A 20,379-nucleotide genomic window follows, 5' to 3' on the forward strand; every position below is an offset into this window, starting at 1 on the left:
GGCAGAGAGAGAATCCCAAGCAGGCTCCATGCTGTCAGCACAGAGCCCGATAAAGGACTTGAACTCGTGAACCGTGAGATCATGACCTGAGCTGAAATCAAGAGCTGGATACTTAACCGACTGAGCCACCCAGGCAGCCTCAGAGGTTTTTTTTTTAAGTATATGAGCTGTTAAAAACAAAGAGTTCACTCTCATACTAAGTAACTGTGTTAATGCAAGCAGAACAAAATTTAGAAATAAACTGGGTGCTGAGGCTAAAATGAGACTTCAACCACCATGCATGCACTCTGATTTTCAAATCTGTTGTTCATTTTACCAGCCCAATTAGTTTTAATTTCAAACATTCAGAAAAGTACAGATAAACAATGTAACAGGCAATTGTGCTGGATTTAACAAAGGTCAACATTAAGAACTACTGACATCAAATTTTTATTTTTTAAGGAAAACAATAAAGCCCTTTTCACTCCCCTTCCCAGGGCAGCCTTAATCATGTATCCTTCCCAACCATGTTTTTTGTAATGGACGAAAACAATACATGGTATAATTTTGTGTTTTGAAAATTCACACAAATCATTTTCACTGATTATATTCATAAATATTATACAATTCAAACTTGTAAGTTTATACTAATCAAATGCTACTCTATATTGAGGTTCCACATAAGTCTGACAGAAAATAACAATCTATTGCAAAAATCTAAACCGTAAGCCAGTGTTTCTTAAACACAGCAGCAGCAGGATCACTTGGGAGCTTTGCAAGGACAGATGCTGGCTTCCCACTCCAGACAAATTAACTTCAAGTTTTTTCAGGTAGGGCTTAGATACCATTTTATTTATAGGTACTTATTTTTTTTAAGACCCCAGTTGATTTTACTAGCATCGTGGAGATTCACTGCTTTATGCCATTGTTTCTAAAGGGATTTCAATAGGGACAGAGCGGCCAATAAAATAAAAATGCAAAACAGGAAACAAAGATACATGTGTACTTAGAAGTCACATTATGTTGCTCTCTTACATAAATAATTTTGATATTATCTGGATCGGACAAAATGTTGGATTGGATTGGAAAGCAGCAAAATGAGTCAAAACCAATCCACAAATACCATTCTCAGTAAGATGGGAAAAGTATAGTGGGGCCTTAATCTTATCTTCACGAAGTGGGAATTACTGTTTATATCAATTCCAGAATGTATGGTTTATCAATAAAATCTAGTCAACATTATGAAAAAAACACTCTGAACCAAGCTTAACCCTCAGTATGTCAGAAAAAAAAATTCACCTAACCCTTTACTTACTATCTGGCTTCAACACACTCTTTATTTTTCTATATTTAAAGTCATTTTACAAATAATATACAGATTAAAAGGACAACTAAGAATCTTTTCATTAGAGATTTTAATTAGAATTTAAAATAGCAAATCCAAGTTTTTATTTCAGGTTTGTAGTCTGGAAGGCATTTATGTACCCAAAATGGGCATGGTCCTTTATTTTTTTATTTTTATTTTTTTAACGTTTATTTATTTTTGAGACAGAGAGAGACAGAGCATGAACGGGGGAGGGGCAGAGAGAGAGGGAGACACAGAATCGGAAGCAGGCTCCAGGCTCTGAGCCGTCAGCCCAGAGCCCGACGCGGGGCTCGAACTCACTGACTGCGAGATCGTGACCTGAGCTGAAGTCGGACGCTTAACCGACTGAGCCACCCAGGCGCCCCTGGGCATGGTCCTTTAAATGCCGCCCATCAGCTGGCTACGTCTGAACCCAGAGCATAGCCCACTTGTAACAATGTCATTTTTCAAACCCATCTCCAGTGGGTTCCAGCTTATCATGACTTCTGATTCTTCTTGGACTGGTTTCATCAAAACACACTACTTGTGAAACTGACACAATTTTATTGGAGAACAGCCATCTTCTTTGCTCCATAACTACCAACATGCTTTCATTTTTAGATTTATAAACCCCCCCAAAAAAGGATCTGAGTTTTTTTTCATTGTTTTATCATCTGTATCCTCCCAATCACCTTTGCACACAGACCTCCTTCTGCATTTGCCCACTTATTTTGTGAACAGTAGGTGGTAAAAAATAAATTCTGGTGGCCAAACATCACACACAACAAAAATGAAAGAAATGTTGTCACATACACTTTTTTAAAACATCAAAACAGGATGTTCCAGGTTCTTGTCATAAAACCCTGTGTGATGAAGCCCTTCCTGTAGAATGGCCAGAAGAGTGTACACATTTCCTTTTCAGACCCCAGAGAAACATACTGTTCACTCGCCGATTCCCAAGTCTGGGGAAGCTAACCTACCATCGATCCCACGTGAAGACCGGCAGGCTGAGATTCGCCGAAACTCTCAATCCCACAGCCATCGCCGAGTCCCGGGCCCTGCTTGTCCCTCCATGTTCACCTTCTCACTCATCTAAGAGTGGGCAGGTCTTCCTCTGCCAACGGTCTTCTTTTGGCCATTAGAGGCACACAAAGAAAAGTTCTAAATTCTCACCTGAGTTCAAAGAAAGCTAACAGCAGAGGGAAAAGACGGTGTCCCCCGTCTTCTGCATCTTCCTGAAAGAAGGAGGCGGCGTGCCAGGCGATGCATTAAGCACAGCAAAGGCTGGGGCAGTAGTGAGTTATTTCACGACTGTATGATCCACCTGGGGAGTCACCATAATTCCATCTCCTTTTATTTCAGTCTTGCTTAGTGTATTTAGGAATGGATGACAAACAGCAAAATGTTTCAAGACAAAGGAAAATTTAGATTCCATAATGTGAAGATTTACAAAAGGGTCCAAAGGACCTACATGATCACTGCCAGACAGAAGGAGTTTTATTCTATCTTAAAAAATAAATCTTGGGGCGCCTGGGTGGCTCATTCAGCTAAGCAGCTGACTTCGGCTCAGGTCATGATCTCGCGGTCTGTGAGTTCGAGCCCCGCGTCGGGCTCTGTGCTGACAGCTCGGAGCCTGGAGCCTGTTTCAGATTCTGTGTCTCCCACTCCCTGACCCTCCCCCGTTCATGCTTTGTCTCTCTCTGTCTCAAAAATAAACGTTAAAAAAAAAATTTTAAAGAAAATATGTAAAAAAAAAAAAAAATCGTTTTCCCTTTGTTCTTTGTAAGATCCCCAGAAAAGAATACGAGTCCTGCAATATCAATCCTTACAAGGCTTGAAAAAGAAGCTCAGACATGAAAACTGGGTCCCATGGATCCTGACAGAATAATGAAAATCAATTTCAGTTTAAGCCCCAGCTAAATACGTCCCTGGCCCAAGTGAAAACAAGACCAGAAGAGCTAATTTATTTTCACAAAAGTAGTACCAGAAAGGCCCTCAAAGAGTATAATGTTTTTTCTCAAGTCGGCCTTCTACCACTACCACCAAGAGAAAACTTTTAAAGCTTGATACAATCTTCAAGACAGAAACCGCACAACCACACACAGATATACACATACCTACATACACACGTAGCTGGCACTTTAATTAAACACAAACAGGATCACACTATCTACAAAATTACAGCTCTGGTTCTTGACTCCTCCTTCTCAGTACATTAGGGGCTTCCTTTCAAGCCTATGTGTACAGACGTACCACACTCGGGACTCCCTCTGACGAATGTATCTGTTTATTTAACCACTTCCCTACTAGTGGACATTAGGTCAGCTCTGTTTTGTCTATTACATATACTGTAGCTATTGGCCATCTTGCTCCTAACAGCTCAGACGCTGAGTAAGCCATTGTTTATTACCACAGCCTTGGATTTAAAAAAAAAAAAAAAGAAAGAAAGAAAGAAAGGAAAGGAAAGGAAAAAAAAAAAAAAAAGGCATTTTTTTTTTTTTACTTTTTTAAATGTTTTATTTATTTTTGAGAGAGAGAGAACAGGTGGTGGAGGGGCAGAGAGAAAGAGGGAGACACGGAATTTGAAGCAGGCTGCGGGCTCTGAACCGTCAGCACAGAGCCCGATGCGGTCGGTGCCCAAACTGGTGAACCATGAGATCATGACCCGAGCCAAAGTCGGAAGCCCAACCTACTGAGCCACCCGGGCACCCCAAAGAAAGGCATTTTTCCAATGCAGGACCTTTGCACAAGCTGCTCCTGCTGTTCTTCTGCTTATCTTTAGTCTCTGCTTCAATGATGCTTCCTCAGAAAGAACTTCCTTGAATGCATCGCCGTTACTCCAATCTAAATGAGACATCTGATGCCCTTCTAATACTTGCTACTTTCTACCTTAGTACTCGCCGCACTCTTTGATGATTCTAATGTTAACATCTGTCAGCTCTGTTCCATGAAGCCCCAACATGGAAGGGGCAGATTTTTTCCTCAAAGCCTAGCATGATCCCTGTTGTCAAGGAACCAGACAACCCCTGCTTTATAGATATAAATTGCTGGCTTTTTATTGGCCATGTTCTAGAGAAGACAACTTGATCTATCACACAATCACATGCTCTACATACTTTCAAAAGCAAAATCAACAATTTGTTTAAAATTGTAATTTCTGGGGTGCCTGGGTGCTTCAGTTGGTTAAGTGTCCGACTATTGGTTTTGGCTCAGGTCATGATCTTACAGTTCATGAGTCTGAGCCCCATATCAGGCTCTATGCTGGCAGTGCAGGGCCTGCTTAGGATCCTCTCTCTCCCTCTCTCTCAAGATAAAGAAACTCTAAAAACAATCGCAATTTCCAATACTGGCAGACCACAGGCAAAGAGGCTGCTCTCACCCTGGTGGCAGACTTCTTAGTGGCACCATGCTTCTGAGAACTTGGTCATATTTACTGCCATGCAAGTGGCTATTTACTTCCGTGTCTGGGCTCATAAAAATGTCATAGCCATGCACAAAGATTTACTACAACAACGTTCCTCACTACCTATTTTCTAAAAGGGAACACTGCAAACAATCTAAATAACCAAGCCTCTGTTGAAAACATAAACTGGTATGTTTACACAATGAAACACACTGTAGCTATTAAAAAGTGTCTAGATGCAAGTTGAATTTGAGTCCTCCAAGGAATTCGAAGTAAATGGCATGACAACAGATCCATGATAAGCAGTTCCGTGAAAAAAAGTGGTTACCATACAATATCATCCCACTTTTGTCATTAGACAGGTACACGTATTTACTTACGTATGCACTGACACCCACCAAAATGTTAATAGTGATCATCCATCCATTAAGCAGCAAATCTATAAACGATTTTTGTTTTTCAATTTAAAAATTTTTATGGTTTACATGCATTCATTGTAAGAAAAAAATTAAAGATCCCTTCTAATAATGTCTCTTTACGCCCTACCACCCAGCTATCAGGAGGCCTGGTTGAGGTGGGAGGCCAAGTGTTTCCTTTATTGTCTCAAAGCAAGTCTCATCTGACTCGATGACTCTTGTTTCTGAAGCACTGGGTGAGCCCAGTCTTTGAGCCGTTTCTGAAGGGCAATGTCTCTACTTCAAACCGTACAGAACGAGAACAGGGGCACAAGGAGGTTTAACATTACTCTCAGCAAAGCTCCATACAGACGGCAGAGGAGCCAGGGGAACCCAGCCCAGGAGAGTGCATCTGTGCCAGCCTCTGCCCTCAGGTCAGAGCCAACCTCGCTGCTCCAGGGTAATGGGGTCAGACCGGGGACACCAATCAGGTACCTTCCCTTTTCAGCAAAAGGGTGGGTACTTCCAGGCAGCATTCAAAGTGGGGTGGCTGCTGAGGGGGAAGCACCGATAATACTTAGGACCTGTGGTTCCCAAACCCTGACCGAGCTTTAGAGCTACTGCAAGAGCACATTTAAAAAAAAAAAAAAAAAAAAAAAAAAAGGCAAAAGACAGACTCCTATTAGAAATCGTGTGGGTTGGGCTTTTCCGTCCTCCCTTCTTGCCGCTCGCCGCGAGTGTCTCTTGGGCGCTGCCTGCCGCGCGGTCGCCTGCGCCCCTCGTAACCATGCCTCGCAAGATTGAAGAAATCAAGGACTTTCTGCTCACGGCCAGGCGAAAGGATGCCAAGTCCGTCAAGATCAAGAAAAATAAGGATAATGTGAAGTTTAAAGTCCGATGCAGCAGGTACCTTTACACTTTGGTCATCACAGACAAAGAGAAGGCAGAGAAACTGAAGCAGTCCCTGCCCCCAGGTTTGGCAGTAAAGGAGCTGAAATGAACCCGGCACACTGATTGGAACTGTATTAAAGTTTTTAAAATTCCAAAAAAAAAAAAAAAAAAAAGAAATCGTGTGGGTTGGACCAAGGAATTTTTTTTAAACTTCTCAAGTGGTTGTGAAGCAGACAACCCACATGCCAGGGCTCAGCGATCGTTTAACAACTGCTGGCGAGGAGCAGCTGAGAAACAACCAGCCCATCTGACTCCAATTAGATCAGCACCGCGGCGAAGTCAAAAAACGAAAAGCCTCCAAGATGACTCAAGTTACACTACCTACTGCTTCTAACAAATCTCACCAGTGAGAAGCTTATCCCTTTAACTTCATGAAATCCCCTCTTCTAAGTGACAGTCTCTTCTATTTGGTCCTCAGTGGACCCTGGAAACAGATTATCTCTATTGTAAAATGTGTGATTACACTGGAAAGGGCAAACACACCATAACGAAAAACAGTCATTGATTTCCTAAGACCTCGATTCCCATTTAGCCACAAGGAGTTAAAAACCTATTCTCACTGTGGGATTTTTAAAACCTGGCCCCCAAATTCTCTGACACTCTTCTCATCCAGAAGTGAGGTTCTTAACATTGTCAACGTACCAAATAAAAGCGACTGAGCCGTACGCTTAAACTGGTTAAAACTGTGAATTTATGTTATGTGAATTTTGCTTTATTATAAAAAGTGAGTTTCTGTATCTCCTCCTTTTGAATCTGGGCTCCGTGCCTGCTTGACCTATAGAATACAGCAGAAGCAATGCTGTGGGGGATTTCTGGGCCCAGGCCTTGAAAACTGGAAGCTGCTTCCATTTCCTGTCTTCTAGGATACTTGGAACCCGGCACCATCCCATCCCGTGGGTCAGCAGTCTCTGCACAGGGTAGTTAAGAGAGGAACTGAGGTCCTCTCAGGACCACAGCCCCTGCTTCAGTCTCAGCAGACAGCCAGCATCAACTTACCAGCCTTGTGAGGGAGCCATCTTGAAAGTGATCCTCTGGCCCCTGTGGAGCCACCTTAGCCAGAGCTGTGTAGAGGAGAGACCAGCTGGGTGCCAAGCCCTGCCTAAATGGCAGATTTGTGAGCAAAATAAATGCCTACAGGTGGTTAAGCCACTAAAGTTTGTAATGGCTTATTACGCAGCAACAGATAACCGGCACTCTGATGTGTCAGAGTAGCTGGTCAAAAATGGCTTGAGAAAACTCTCTAAGCTGGTGCCATAAACCGCAGTAGGTTCTGACAAGAGTAACCTTTACCACCAAAGAATTCCTCCACGCATGTGCTTCACAACTCAATTGAGTCACAATCTTTCTACCATGTTCACTCAAAACTATGCCATAGAGTGAAAAAGAAGGCATCTGACTTTCTTGCTAAGACATTTTTTTAAGGGGGGGTGGGGAAGAAAGGCCAAAAGGCCATGGAGTACAAAATCATGCAAGCTGCCAAATCACAAAAATTCCGGACAGCTCTCAGTGCTTCTCAGAAAAAGCCACTGGAGAGGACACATTTACCACTCACCTGCTCGCCCGCCCGCCTCACCTCCAGCCTCTCCGGTGGGGGCTCGCTTTGCAGGGTCCGCAAGGCTTTCGCAGCAGCATCGTGTTTTGCAGCCTGTCTTGTCTTTCCTTTCCCACTGAACTGCTGTCCTCCCACAGAAAGCTCAACTTGATAAAGTAAAGGCGGTACTGGAAATGGGTAAAAGTACCTGAAAGTAAAAAGGGGGTTTTAGCAGAATGACAATCTCAGATCAGTAAGTCACCCATACGTTCCCTGGCAAATCCCAGGTCTTTCCTTCATCGCGGGTCCTAATCACATCAGGACCTGCTTGCCAATAATGACTCCTCATCGGTATATCCAGAGACTTCACAAGCTTACACTGGATTAGAACTGGCACACAGAATAGGCAAATACTGTCTAGCAAGCAAACTTATGTTCCACAAAAACACCTTATAGACTACATGGGTTCAATGTATAATGTAACCCAAATTTACAAAATTAGACTTTGGCTCAAGGTAGAAAACTTGCTCTATTTTCTCCTATCTGAGAGACACCCTTGCCTGTCTCCAGAAAAGCCTGGGAATTTTTTTTTAATGCTTTATGTATTTATTTTGAGAGAGAGGGAAAGAGAGAGAGACACTCCTAAGGAGGCTCCACGCAGCGCAGACCCCGGTGTGGGGCTCAAACCCACAAACCACGAGATTATGAGCTGAGCCGGAATCAAGAGTCTAATGCCTAACCGAATGAGCCACCCAGGTACCCCTGGGAATTTTTTAACAGAAATTTTTTTGGAAGGACCCTCATTTCTAGAAATCCCAACAGCCTACAGCCTGGCAGAACCTGGCCTCTACATGTCAGAGCTTACATTTTTTTTTTTTTTAATTTTTTTTTTTTTCAATGTTTTTTATTTATTTTTTGGGACAGAGAGAGACAGAGCATGAACGGGGGAGGGGCAGAGAGAGAGGGAGACACAGAATGGGAAACAGGCTCCAGGCTCCGAGCCATCAGCCCAGAGCCCGACGCGGGGCTCAAACTCACGGACCGCGAGATCGTGACCTGGCTGAAGTCGGACGCTTAACCGACTGCGCCACCCAGGCGCCCCCAGAGCTTACATTTTTTAAAGTTTATTTAGAGAGACGGAGAGAAAACGAACAGGGGAGGGGTGGAGGGAGGGGGGGGGGGGGAGAGAAGAATCCCAAGAATCTGACAGCGCAGAGCCCAATGCAGGGCTCGAAACTCACAGACTGTGAGATCACGACCTGAGCTGGAATCAAGAGTCGGCTGCTTAACTGAATGAGCCACCCAGGCGCCCCCAGAGCTTACATTTTTTAAGTGGCTTTGCCTTCATTCAAGTCAGGCAGGGAAAGGAAGACTTCCATTCCCATCATCAACCTGTCCGCTAACGTCTTATGATTGCCAACAGGAGGCTTTTTACACATAGTTTCAGGTTTCGATTAGTATTTTGCTGGACCTGTACTCCAAAGCTGTTACAAACCACATAAATTCGAAGCCAAAAAGTACCCAGTAAACAATACTCAACAAATCTATGAATGCTGAGAATCTTGGTGTTTGTGGGAATCACGCTCAAATATGACTCAGTTACAAGAAGCCGTTACAAAGGTGATCTTTAACCAGATGGTTTCAGGGCACAGCCATACTGCTAGTGAGGAGCACACTCAGGCTCTTGCCAGTGACAGAAGGTAAAGGAGCAAGCATCAAGACACAGTTCCAAAGGCACCACGATTAAGAGGACTTCAGCATTTGGCAAGCCCAAAGATGACCGAATCGTTGTGCGCTCCACAATCTACAGATTTTCTTCTTCCATGTCAGGAATGAGACACATCTTCACCTGTACTTAAAACAAACAGCGGCACCTGGGTGGCTCAGTCGGTTGAGCGTCCAACTCTTGGGTTCGGCTCATGTCACGGTCTCACGGTTGTGAGACGCAGCCCCGCGTTGGGCTCCGTGCCAGGTGTGGAGACTGCTTGGGATTCTCTCCTCCTCTCTCTGCCCCTCCTCCGTTCTCTCTTGCCCTATAAATAAGTAAAACAGGCACATACCTTGGGGGATAAGCACCTCCTCTCATGTTGTAGTTATAGGTGGACTGCATCCGAGAGTAAGGGTCGACAGGCTTATACATTGGTTTTTTTCCAAGTTTCATGCACAGTGCATTTAGCTCTACAGTAGGGGTTATGCTTTCTGCAACACAGAATCAACACAGAGAACTGGTTATTTTCTGACATGAGAATGACAGTTACTAAAATCAGAAAGAACAGCATGCTTTCTACTAACTGGATTCATAATGCATTTCAGGAAAGTATCTAAGTACTTCACTGCTAGGCATCAGGTCAGGAAATCCAAGAATCTGCTGTGATTTCTAGATATTAATACACAGTCAACAGCACAAAATACAGTGTAAGAGCTATTAGAGGGGCAGCAACTAGCATAAGACATTACCAGAGAAAGTCACTCATTCCAGTTATTAGATATCAGTTCCAATACACATCGAATTCCACGATTAAACAAAAATCCCATGTGACTGTCCAAGTCATTTTACTGTTTGGGAATCCTTAGCCGATAGAACTCTGGTTGTACTGACTTGCTGGGTTATTGGCTTACACTTAGAAGTATGTTTATTGCACACTACTTCATCGAACAATGCACTTACTAAGCAGTAACTGGATGGAAAGCACTGTGCTAAGGGACACAATTCTTACCCCCAGAGGACCAACAGGAGGTGTGCTATAAGGAAAGGTGTGGAATTAAGAAGGAGGAGGCAAGTAAATTCTATCTGGAGAAGTCAGATGAGGGTCACAAAACATTCAGATATTTCCAATCTCAGTATTTACGATGGGATTTGACCTGTGAGAATACTTGTTAGGAAAAGGAGTTCTGTTTCCATATAAATAAGAGCAAGTATAATATCTCACAATCATCAACTGTAGAAAACACACACTGTTCGTTTCCCAATTTTTTTTTTTCTCTCAGTTCATCCAATTCATAAACCTTTAAAAACATTTAAAAGAAAAACCAGGCTGGAAAGAGTAGTGTGAGCGCACAATCACGTCTAAGAACAACACTTTCACATCAAACACAGAACAACACTAGCAATGGCAAAGTTCAACTTAAATGCACACAAAAAGCCACTTTAAAATGCCTCTTTAGGAGGTATGTAGAAGAAAACAACAGCAACAAAAAAGACTTGCTTCTGTACTAGGAACTGGTTCAACTAAATTTAGTGCATGAATCAAATTTATAAGAATATTTTTGGATTTGCAAAATCAAAAGGTCACAGAAGTAACCAGCCTCTCTTCTTACTTTCAGAATTATATTTTTTAGAGGATTCATACAGGTTCTCACTAAGCATAACCTGAATCATCTCAAGAACAGTTCTGACCCATAAAATTTACCTGCAGTGGAGAATGAATCTGAAATACCACAAAGAAATCAAAAGCAACAAGGAAGGTGTGGCTAAAATCTCCCGGATTCCTTCCTACGTACAAAGGGACTGGGATGGCTTCGTGTGCCTGATGGTAACGTGGCTCAGCCACTTCCATCCACAGCAACAGGTCAATGGTCCCCAAGCTTTTACCAGAAGCTCTTCTTTATTAGTCTTCTCTCTCCTTCGGTCCCTTGTTTGAAGAGGTGTTATCTACTAATAGTATTTAAGTAATACATGTTTAAGTCATTTTCTCATTCTTTTTGATGATCAGGAGACGTGTAAATGACAATCTGCGTTTCTGATCAACATGTTATAATTGGTATTTCCACACTGGGTTGAAGTGATTCCAGCTAAGGCCTACATTCTTGGCAATTTTTTCACTAGGCTTCTCTGCAATCTTAGCAATTGTTTGGTGACACCACTACCTCTGAGGACCTTCTTTCCAGATCCTCAAGAGTCAAGGGACCAGAGACTGGGAACCAATGCTTTGGAGTATGGTTAAGGATTCTAAAAAGGTAAGCGTTTGCCACTGGTAGTGTAGAAACCGTGCTTGCAAAGTCAGTAAGTTAGTTATGAAAGAATGCATATACATACTAAATGGGTACCTCTAGGCACACTTCTGAAAGGAACCTGTCTTGGCCCACGCATAATACCTGGATTCCTTCCTTCGCTACGAAAAGGGCGGACTATGGGTTTAGGAAATTTTGTTCCTTCCAAAGCTTTGGCAGCAGCTGTGTGCTGGGCTTTTTTAACACTAGTTCCTTCAGCTTCCCAGTGCTGATCTCCAAGTGTTAGCTGTACTGTAAACACCTACAAATGAAAATTGTGAGCTCTCAATTCACGATACCTGAGGTTGACTGTAATATGTCGCTTGGACCTGGAACATTGTTTATGGTCATGGTTTAAAAAGCCTGGTCATTACCTTGGCAAATTACTCCCTCACTCCCATTTTTTGTTATTTTTATAAACACAAAAAGATACATGTCTCATTGACTGGCATTGAACAACACTCTATGACAAAACCATGCTTTGAAAAATGGAGGTAAGTACAGAGATTAAAAAAAAATGTTTTCCCCTATATTAAAATATTAGATGCTGATTTGGAAGTCAGCCAAACAGAAATTGTCTTCCAATTACTTCTCAGGGAAGAAATTCAGCAAACTTGATTTAGACACAAAGTAGTATCTCATGCAAATTAAGACATTTGTTTTGATGTTCTTGTGTTTGTGGTCTCTTGTCTGAAAACAACCCTAGCAGGACAAAAACGTGAATGAATTTGGGAATGTGAGCCAGGTTCTAAAAAGTTGCCTTCTATTTTCCTAAGACTATACTATTCAGACACTGCCTCCATTTGGGGAAGAAAATCCAATCTGTAGCAAGCAAAGATCTAGAAACGTTTCTGAACTCAAGGAGGCATCCAAAACAGCTGATTTTGCCCTCAGCAAACGCTGACAATGGCAAGCCTCTTTATTCCTTTTTAAGTATAAAGGTTACCCAAATACACACTCTGTTCTTGAAATTAGGTTATGTTAATCCTATCAGAACTGAATATTCTGTCAAAAACTATAACCCATCATAGCACAGTGATTCTTTAACTTTGGTGCTTATCTTAGGAAGCTTACTAAAATATACATGTCCAGGGACTTCGACTGAGAAGCAAGAGTGGAGACCCTAGGCAAGTGTTCTTTAAAAAGCTCCCCTAGTGATTCTGATGCACTGCAAAGTTTGAGACTCACTACTTAGGAATTTAGCAAAACCAACTGGAGCTTTTGTTTTTCTGCTTTTCTTTATCACTGGATATCACTGTTTCATTTGCAAATAATTTACTGTGAATAATTTAATGTCAAATGTGCTCCTCTGAACATGTCCAGATCATTTAAATTTGGTGCCTAAAGGGATGGGCGCGATGTGCCTTCACAGCTGATTTTTCTTGTAGGTCTTAACTTCAGGATTCCCTCAGTACACAGCTTCCACTAAAGCGGGAAAATTAAAGAATCCTTCACCCCAGTGGAAACACTAGGGGTCCCCTGTATTTCTGCTGCAGTTCACAAGGTTACTCATTTAGGCACCACTAGCATGGACTGAAAATCCTGGCTGGCCTAACAGCCAAACAGCAGAAGCCTACGCTGTGGAATCCCTGGGGCATTTTCATGATCCATTCGTGGAAAGACATTTAAAGGGAAAAAGCTAAAAAACAAAAAAGAGTTAATTCCATTAACAGTTTTGCCTTTCTCCAGGACTTTTCCCGTCAGCGCTGTTGCCACTCTGCTGCCTTTCTGTGTAGAGGGTTGGTAACAAGGTTAGAATCTTGGTTTTAATAGAATTAAAAGTACACCAGACCACTGATTTTTAAATAAATAGTGTAATAGTCACCGAGGAGGGAATAACTTCTCGTCTTTGAACAACTTGTAAATAAAAGTGCAGTTACAGATTGAACACACAGCCAAATTACCTAACGCACCACTAAAGGTTAGGTGAGAAAGTACATATTTCAAAAAATACCAAGAACAGTTAATAAAAGGGAATCCCAAAGTTAAGGTCTGCAAAAAAAATCCTGTAGAAGAAACAGAAGTTATAGGAAATCACTAATTGCCTTCCAAAAGTAAAGAAACCTTTCAAATATCACTATGCTTTAGAAAAATGTGAAAACTAGCTTCATGTGAGTAGAAATTTGTTTCTGAAATGCATAATAGTAATAGCTACCATCTCTCAAGCATTTACTAACTGTCAGGCATTGTGCTCCACACTTTAACATATATTCTCTGGTTTAACTGTCACAGTAAACCCATTTGGGTAGGTATTATCCCCATTTTACAGATGAGGAAACTGAGGTTCAAAAAACAGCAGTAGCTTGCCCAAGGTCACATAGCCAGTAAGGAGCTGAGATTTAAACCCAGATTTGCCTGACACCAAAGGTGACTCACCTCACCACACTAAGGTACCTATTTAGGATTGTGGCTGATGTTACTTTTAGTCAAATTAAAAGAGAAACTTGATATCATTCAAGGCCTGAGGTTTGCACGTCAAGAAAAATGAGGCATAAAGAGACCAATAATTCATCCTTAATTATGTTTACTGCAAGCCTAGGATCAGAAATAGGAGGCCGGATTCCTTCTCTCATACCACACCCTCTCTCATACTGCAGCTGCAAAGATAAAGCCAGATATGCACACATTTAAGTTCCAAGATTTACATTATCAAACAAGCTTCAAAGACTGAATTCCTAAATGGCAAATAGTAAAAAATTTAAGTTACAGTCTTCCATTCTCTAAGATAAGGGGAAGGACAAGGATAAGTGAAGTCAGAGACAGTCCAAAGGACTGACTCACTTTGAAACTAATTTCTACCTCTCATTTTCAAACCTTTTACCTGGATGGCTAACAAGTGGGAAAATGGATTTCCTGTTCCCCTCCTATCCCGGCCCAGCCTAAGGTACACGTGAAAACAAGCGGGAAAGGAGCCAGAGGCAGGCTGCAGCCAGGAGACCCAGAGCCTGGAAAATTCACGGGAAATCATTCACAGGGGCCTGGGAATGGTCTCTACTCAGAATCCTAAACACAACCACATACTAACTGGAGTTCCCAAAAAGAAGCATATCTTTTCTTTGACCCATTCTGCAAGGGTCAAGGGAAGCAACTTGCCAAAAATCTATACTTTGGCATCTCCTGAAGACAGCCTCAGTGGTTTGAAAATATGTATTCTGAACCACAGCACCACGTGAGCAGTATAAAAAACAGAAAACATTCCTGGTGGGTTATAAATGCACAAGCAGTATGGACAATATTTACCTTACAGTGAGCTGGACCTTGCTCACGCAAAAGCTTATACTCAGGCTGAATCTTGTTGAAACGGGCTAACTCATTCACAAGACACATTGGGGTTTTCTCTTTGGGGTGTGCCATGCTAGAAGGAACTGAAAAATAACGTAAGAGCAATGAAGTCAACTAGCAGTATACAGGACTGCTGCTCTCCCAGGGACACGAAAAAAGAGGGGAAAACGGAAGGTCTTAAGGATTCAGAGCAGCAGTGACGCACAGCTGCAAACCACAAGGGGGCACCTGCCTGAAGACACAGCTGGGGTCTTCTCCGGACCAGCTGAAGCCAGGTAACCTAGGAGAGGGCAGGTCTCCCAAAGAGAGAACAGAAGGCAGGGGAGTAACTAAACCGTGGCAGGCAAGCAAGATTTAAATCAGAGGCAGCCCTGGTATTATAACCAACCAAGGGGATAACAAGGAGGTCTTCTGAGCACAGACACACTGGTTCCCACAACAGCTGTCAGCTGTACCCGGTTTATTTCGCAAAAGTCAACGTGCCAATGCCATCTCTCAAACAATGACTGTCGCCTTCTACACAGCTAGTGTCTCACTGCCATTCTCAGACCTTACCTACTTCAGAGAATTCTACAAGTAAAATAAAATGTCCGTGGTGGGCAGGAGTAATAGGATGTGGATATAAGAACACATTAGAAGAAAAGGCGGTAAATCCCAGAGGACTGACACAGTCTGTAACATTTCCTTTTAAGATGGTCTGTGACGGCAAATTTGGGGAAAACTGAATTCTTAGGGTATTAGGACCAGTCAAGACTGCTACCCGGTGAGCCAATCCACGGAAGTCTAGAGGTAGGGTGACAGATGCCATGCAGCTGAGAGTGGGGTGAGCCAACACTCTAAGAACAGGTTTATAAAGTAAAGGAAACGAGAAATGAAAGAGGAAATGCAAGGGAAATTGTCAAACACAAGGGGTTGAGAGATGGGTTAGAAGGTGACTCTGGCATGGAGACACCCATGCTGACACCCCATTTAATTGGTTTTACCACGTTGGGGGAGGGTTGGGAAGCAGAACATTTGTTTTCAGGTCTGTTTATTTTTCAGGTGTTTCAAGTCTTTTCTCACCGATGAGCACATTTATTTGCTATTATTTCCTTTTTTAGTTTTGTTTTTTAAGTAATCTCCACACCCAATGCAGGGCTCGAACTCATGACCAAGATCAAGGGTCACGTGCTCTACTGACTGAGCCGGCCAGGCGCCCCATCAACAAGCACATTTAGTCCTTTTTTATTTTCTTAATAATCAGATTTAAATGCTTCCGAACTTACTCCCTCTCTAAAACTCTCTGCTTCAGTGTTCAATTTCTAATGGGTCCTCACTGTGATTTCTGAACTACCTCTGGAACCTCAACTTAAACTCACTTGTTCAAAATAAAAACTAACAAATGCCAATACTCTCTGGCTTTCCAGTAAATGTGGCCGCCCCCTTGCCTGGGATGTAATCTCAGAGGCATATAAAATGGAGGCTCACACATACAAGAATTCGTGGTCAGTTCTGGGAAATAGTTTTTAAAGCAGAATTTTCCCATAAAACAACAAATATCCAGAGTGGTATTTACTGTTCAATTCTTTCTGCTAGACACCACTTTATAACCAACTAGGTTTTATAGTTTACTTTTCAATTCTCTTTCTTACACTCTGAAGTGGTCTGTCAACTCAGGCCTCCCTCAACCCAATACACAACCAGTGTTTTATATCTGGAAAAAAGCAGCATGGATGTTAATACTTTCTTCTGCTTCTTGAAGGTAATGTGAGAGTTCCCTACATCTGCAGTCTATTTATCAGATCAGAAAACAGGCTAAGAAAACATTTGAAAAAGAAGACACGTGGATTCATACGCTTACCTGCAGCTGCACTGGTGGGTGTGACAGATGCAGAGTTTTGAATAGGTCTACCTGCATTTTCAGAGGGCAGAGAGCTAGCAGTAGAAGGAATACTCATCAAAGGCTGTGAGAGAAGAGACTGGTTCTTGTTCAGTATTTGGCTCCCTGAGAGAGCAGCAGATGGGTTCTGAACTTGCACTTGAACTTGAGACATGGTCACTTTCAACAAAAGTGAACAACTGCAGGTAAACAGCTTTCAGTGCAGGTTAATTCAGTGCTATGAAGTCTAAAGTTCTACCTAAAAGTTGTAAGGGAAAGAAAATAAAAAGGTAAATTATAGAGGAGATATGTAATCGCCAATATTCAGTCAAAGTTGGTGTCACCTACTCAAGAATGAAATCAGTCCCGTTAGGCCTGTAGCTATGTTGATGTATTAGAAGTGTTTCTCTCCTTGGTATACAGTGAGGTTCCTGGCCTTGTGACTTTCTCACAGCGCTTTTAGAGGACTTACAATACCCATATGCTCTGCGTGTTCATTTTATAAAGAGAATCCAGTAGGGTGAAATGACATTCATTATTGAATATTAAGAACTATGAACTATAGTTTATATTCAAAATGGCAAATTAAAAAATACGGAGAGGCTTTCCATACCATATAGAATATGGTAAAGATTTCTGGCCTCAAAACTGTAAGAAGCTGAAAGCAAAATGGGTTCATAAGACCCTTTAATGCGGAATTTGTAAACACTGCTTCCATGGAAGGGCCATGTGCTGACTGGCACCCTTACAGTTTTCCTTTAAGCTCACTGAAGAAAGAGAAGAGTTTCTCACTTTTGCTGCTGCTTTTTCCTCGTGATGACAAAAGATCTATTTTTTTTTCCTCTGAGGTTTGTCTAGACGGTCTCATTTAGTTACAGACCACAAACAAAACTGTTGCATCTACATTAATATGCAAGATCCTGAGAAATCATCTGAATAGTAAAGAACATTCTATAGCCTTTGTACTATTAAAAGCAAAAGTGGCAAAGAGGAAGAAGAGAGGAACAGATTTCAGACTGGCCATTTCATTGGTGTGGCTGGGCAGTGGGACCCAGGAAGCAGAGGAGATGGTTTACTTCATCTTATAAGTTCCAAACGCATTACTTCTATTACATTTAAATTTCCTCCTAAGTCAAAAATAAGGGCAGTTCTGCTTACGTTCATGGCCATCCTTCAAAAAGCTGAAAATGTTTAAGCAAGTCAAAAGTACTCAAAAATAACCAGTAGCAACAAAGAGTAGAAAAAGGCAATCAAAACAGAAACCAGCAAACAAATCAAAAGTTCTATTACAGAGTGTTACTTTAATTTTTTTTAACAGTCTCAAGATGATTTTTAATTAAAGCTGGATCTTTAGAAAGAGATGAAGGACCACAATTAAGTTACTTGAGAAGTTCTGGCACATTCTCTCTTGCTGAGAGCAAAAAGAACTGCAAAACTAAAAACAACAACCCAAATACCTCAGCTGAAACGTGACTTTGGATATACAGACCTAAGCACCACCTTGTTCACCAAAATCCCCCATACTGCAGTTATTCCTTTGTTTACTTTTGGAGTCAGAACAAAGTGACAGACGAGGTCCACTGAAGACTAGATAACTGTTCTGGCAGACACGTTGCCAATGTCAAGAAACAAGTCCAGAACCACCCAGAAATTAGCTAGGACCTTGTGTCATTATTCTGATTTCCTTCAGCTGTCAAAATAGAAATATTTCTCTCTCAATGCCCCCCCACCCACCTGCACTCCCTCTTTCTACACTTTGCCTCAATGGCATTTCCCCCCACCCCTTCCCCAAATCATCTATAGTGCACTCACAACTGCGCAACACCAACCGCTGGTTACAGGTCAAAAAATAAGTCAAAAGCAAAGCGTCTGCTCCAGAGCCTACCTGCATCCCATAAACAGCAACCCAACCCTGCCCTGGGTGGCTCTCAGAGGAGGAGACTGAATGAATGAACTAAATTTAGAAAGGGTAGGGCCCCAGGGGATCTGTTTGGGCTAATGCTGTCTACAGCAGGGCCACAACCAGCATCTCCAGTCACAGACATAAATACACAGATTTTCTAGAAGTTGAAAAAGGGAACAAATGGCCTTTAATTAAGACTGCCCCCAAAATGTTAACCTCATCTTCACCTGGCATTGTATCTTTATAACAACTGGTGGAAACAAGTAGTTCAAAACTGCAAATAGAAATTTCCTAAAACCCTAGTAAGACTGTGTACTTTACAAATTTTTAATTTCCACCATGACCAATAGTAAAGTTCAACAAACAGTACTCATTAGCACATGAACACTTCTATGTGTCTTTAAGCCTGAAAAGAGAAGCTAACGCAGTGGTTCTACAGAGGTGACAATTTTCGGCCCCAAAGACATCTTACAATGTCTGGAGATATTGTTTGTCACAACTGGAGGATGGGATGACCTACTGGGATCTAGTGGATAGAGGGACCAGGGATGCTATTTTGAGTATACATATACCAACCAACAAAATAAAATATTACTAATTTAATAAATAGCTTATATTTTTAGGAAAAGAAAATCTCCTTTTCATTTCAAAAGGCTCTAAAAAAATTTTTGAGGCTAATATTTTACCCAAACAGATGTTCCTCTCCCAAAGAGAAGCCAGGCAGCTAACGTAGTTTACAAATAGGGTAAAATATACTATTTACCCACATAATTTGAACAAATAAAGCTTTTCACTACTGCTAATTATACAGTTCACAGCAGCATTTAGTGGAATCATAGAATTCTGGAGATACTACTTCTGTATAAATGTAGAATCTGTTGCTGTTCAGTACTCTGTTCCGAAGATTAAAACCTTAAATGAAAACTTGTCTTTTCTTTTGAGCCTATCTTTAAGGATTACTTTCCACCAGACACATTAGGGACTCAAAAGAGATTAAAATGATTTGTTAGTCTACTTATAAAAGAACAATATTTTACACACAGTAAAATTAGGTTGAAAATTGAAAACACAAAGACCAGTTTTCCCCAGCTCTGGAAACACCTTTAACTGTTAAGCCTGTGTTGCGTTGCTCTTTCCCTGCCTCCGGCACAGATGAGGGCCTTTAATCTCCTGGTTTCTCTTATTTGAAGAGCTTTAGACACCAACTCAGGATAATATGTTCATCTTATTCTCAAATCCTTATATTTATCTAGCACAAATAATCAGCACTATAACACAGAGGAGTGATAGGGCAGAGTTAGGGGTACCATCTTTTTTAAAAGACTCCTAATTCCAACTCCCCCAAGTCCCAAATTTAGCTTGGTGACACAAAAGTCTTCTTATAAAAACAAAGAGTCTCACTTTGGCTGGCAGCTTCCTTTTTACAAGTGTCAAGTACTTTTTAATGGGTAGTAGGCAAGGGGAATATGGGCACATGAATACTACAATAGCGGTTTTAAGAAATTATATCTATGTGGGGTGCCTGGGTGGCTCAGTCGGTTGAGCATCTGACTTGATTTTGGCTCAGGTCGTGATCGCACCAACCGTGAGATCGAGCCCCACATGGGGCTCTATGCTGACAGGGCAGATCCTGCTTGAGATTCTTTCTCGTTTTCTCTCTGCGCCTCCCCTGCTCACACGCACACTCTCACTCTCTCTTTCAAAATAAAGAAAGAAAGAGATTACAAGTAATGTGTTAAAAA

The 20,379-nt window shown here is 41.8% G+C and overlaps 2 protein-coding genes across 15 annotated transcripts in view; one reads left to right on the top strand and one right to left on the bottom strand.

Annotated features, from left to right (window-relative positions):
- STAU1 (staufen double-stranded RNA binding protein 1) overlaps positions 1–20,379 on the bottom strand; it is an 84,418-nt gene that overhangs the window by 21,792 nt on the left and 42,247 nt on the right. For 5 of the 14 annotated variants that reach the window (XM_058685894.1, XM_058685902.1, XM_058685896.1 and 2 more), the window contains 5 exons: positions 16,717–16,993; positions 14,835–14,959; positions 11,652–11,856; positions 9,665–9,803; positions 7,626–7,812 (listed from right to left, as the gene is read on the bottom strand). In XM_058685894.1, the coding sequence (XP_058541877.1) occupies positions 7,626–7,812; positions 9,665–9,803; positions 11,652–11,856; positions 14,835–14,959; positions 16,717–16,909 (849 nt within the window). In that variant the 5' untranslated portion in view covers positions 16,910–16,993. Of the gene's footprint in view, positions 1–7,625; positions 7,813–9,664; positions 9,804–11,651; positions 11,857–14,834; positions 14,960–16,716; positions 16,994–20,379 lie in introns of those variants that run through there. The other 9 variants (XM_058685906.1, XM_058685899.1, XM_058685905.1 and 6 more) reach the window with 7 other exon arrangements.
- Positions 5,827–6,162, top strand: LOC131485899 (large ribosomal subunit protein eL38). The gene has a single exon (XM_058685908.1). The coding sequence runs from the start codon at positions 5,910–5,912 to the stop codon at positions 6,120–6,122; it is 213 nt and encodes a 70-aa protein (XP_058541891.1). The 5' UTR covers positions 5,827–5,909; the 3' UTR covers positions 6,123–6,162.

This window comes from Neofelis nebulosa, chromosome 9 (assembly GCF_028018385.1).
Source record: "Neofelis nebulosa isolate mNeoNeb1 chromosome 9, mNeoNeb1.pri, whole genome shotgun sequence".
NCBI lineage: Eukaryota > Metazoa > Chordata > Mammalia > Carnivora > Felidae > Neofelis > Neofelis nebulosa.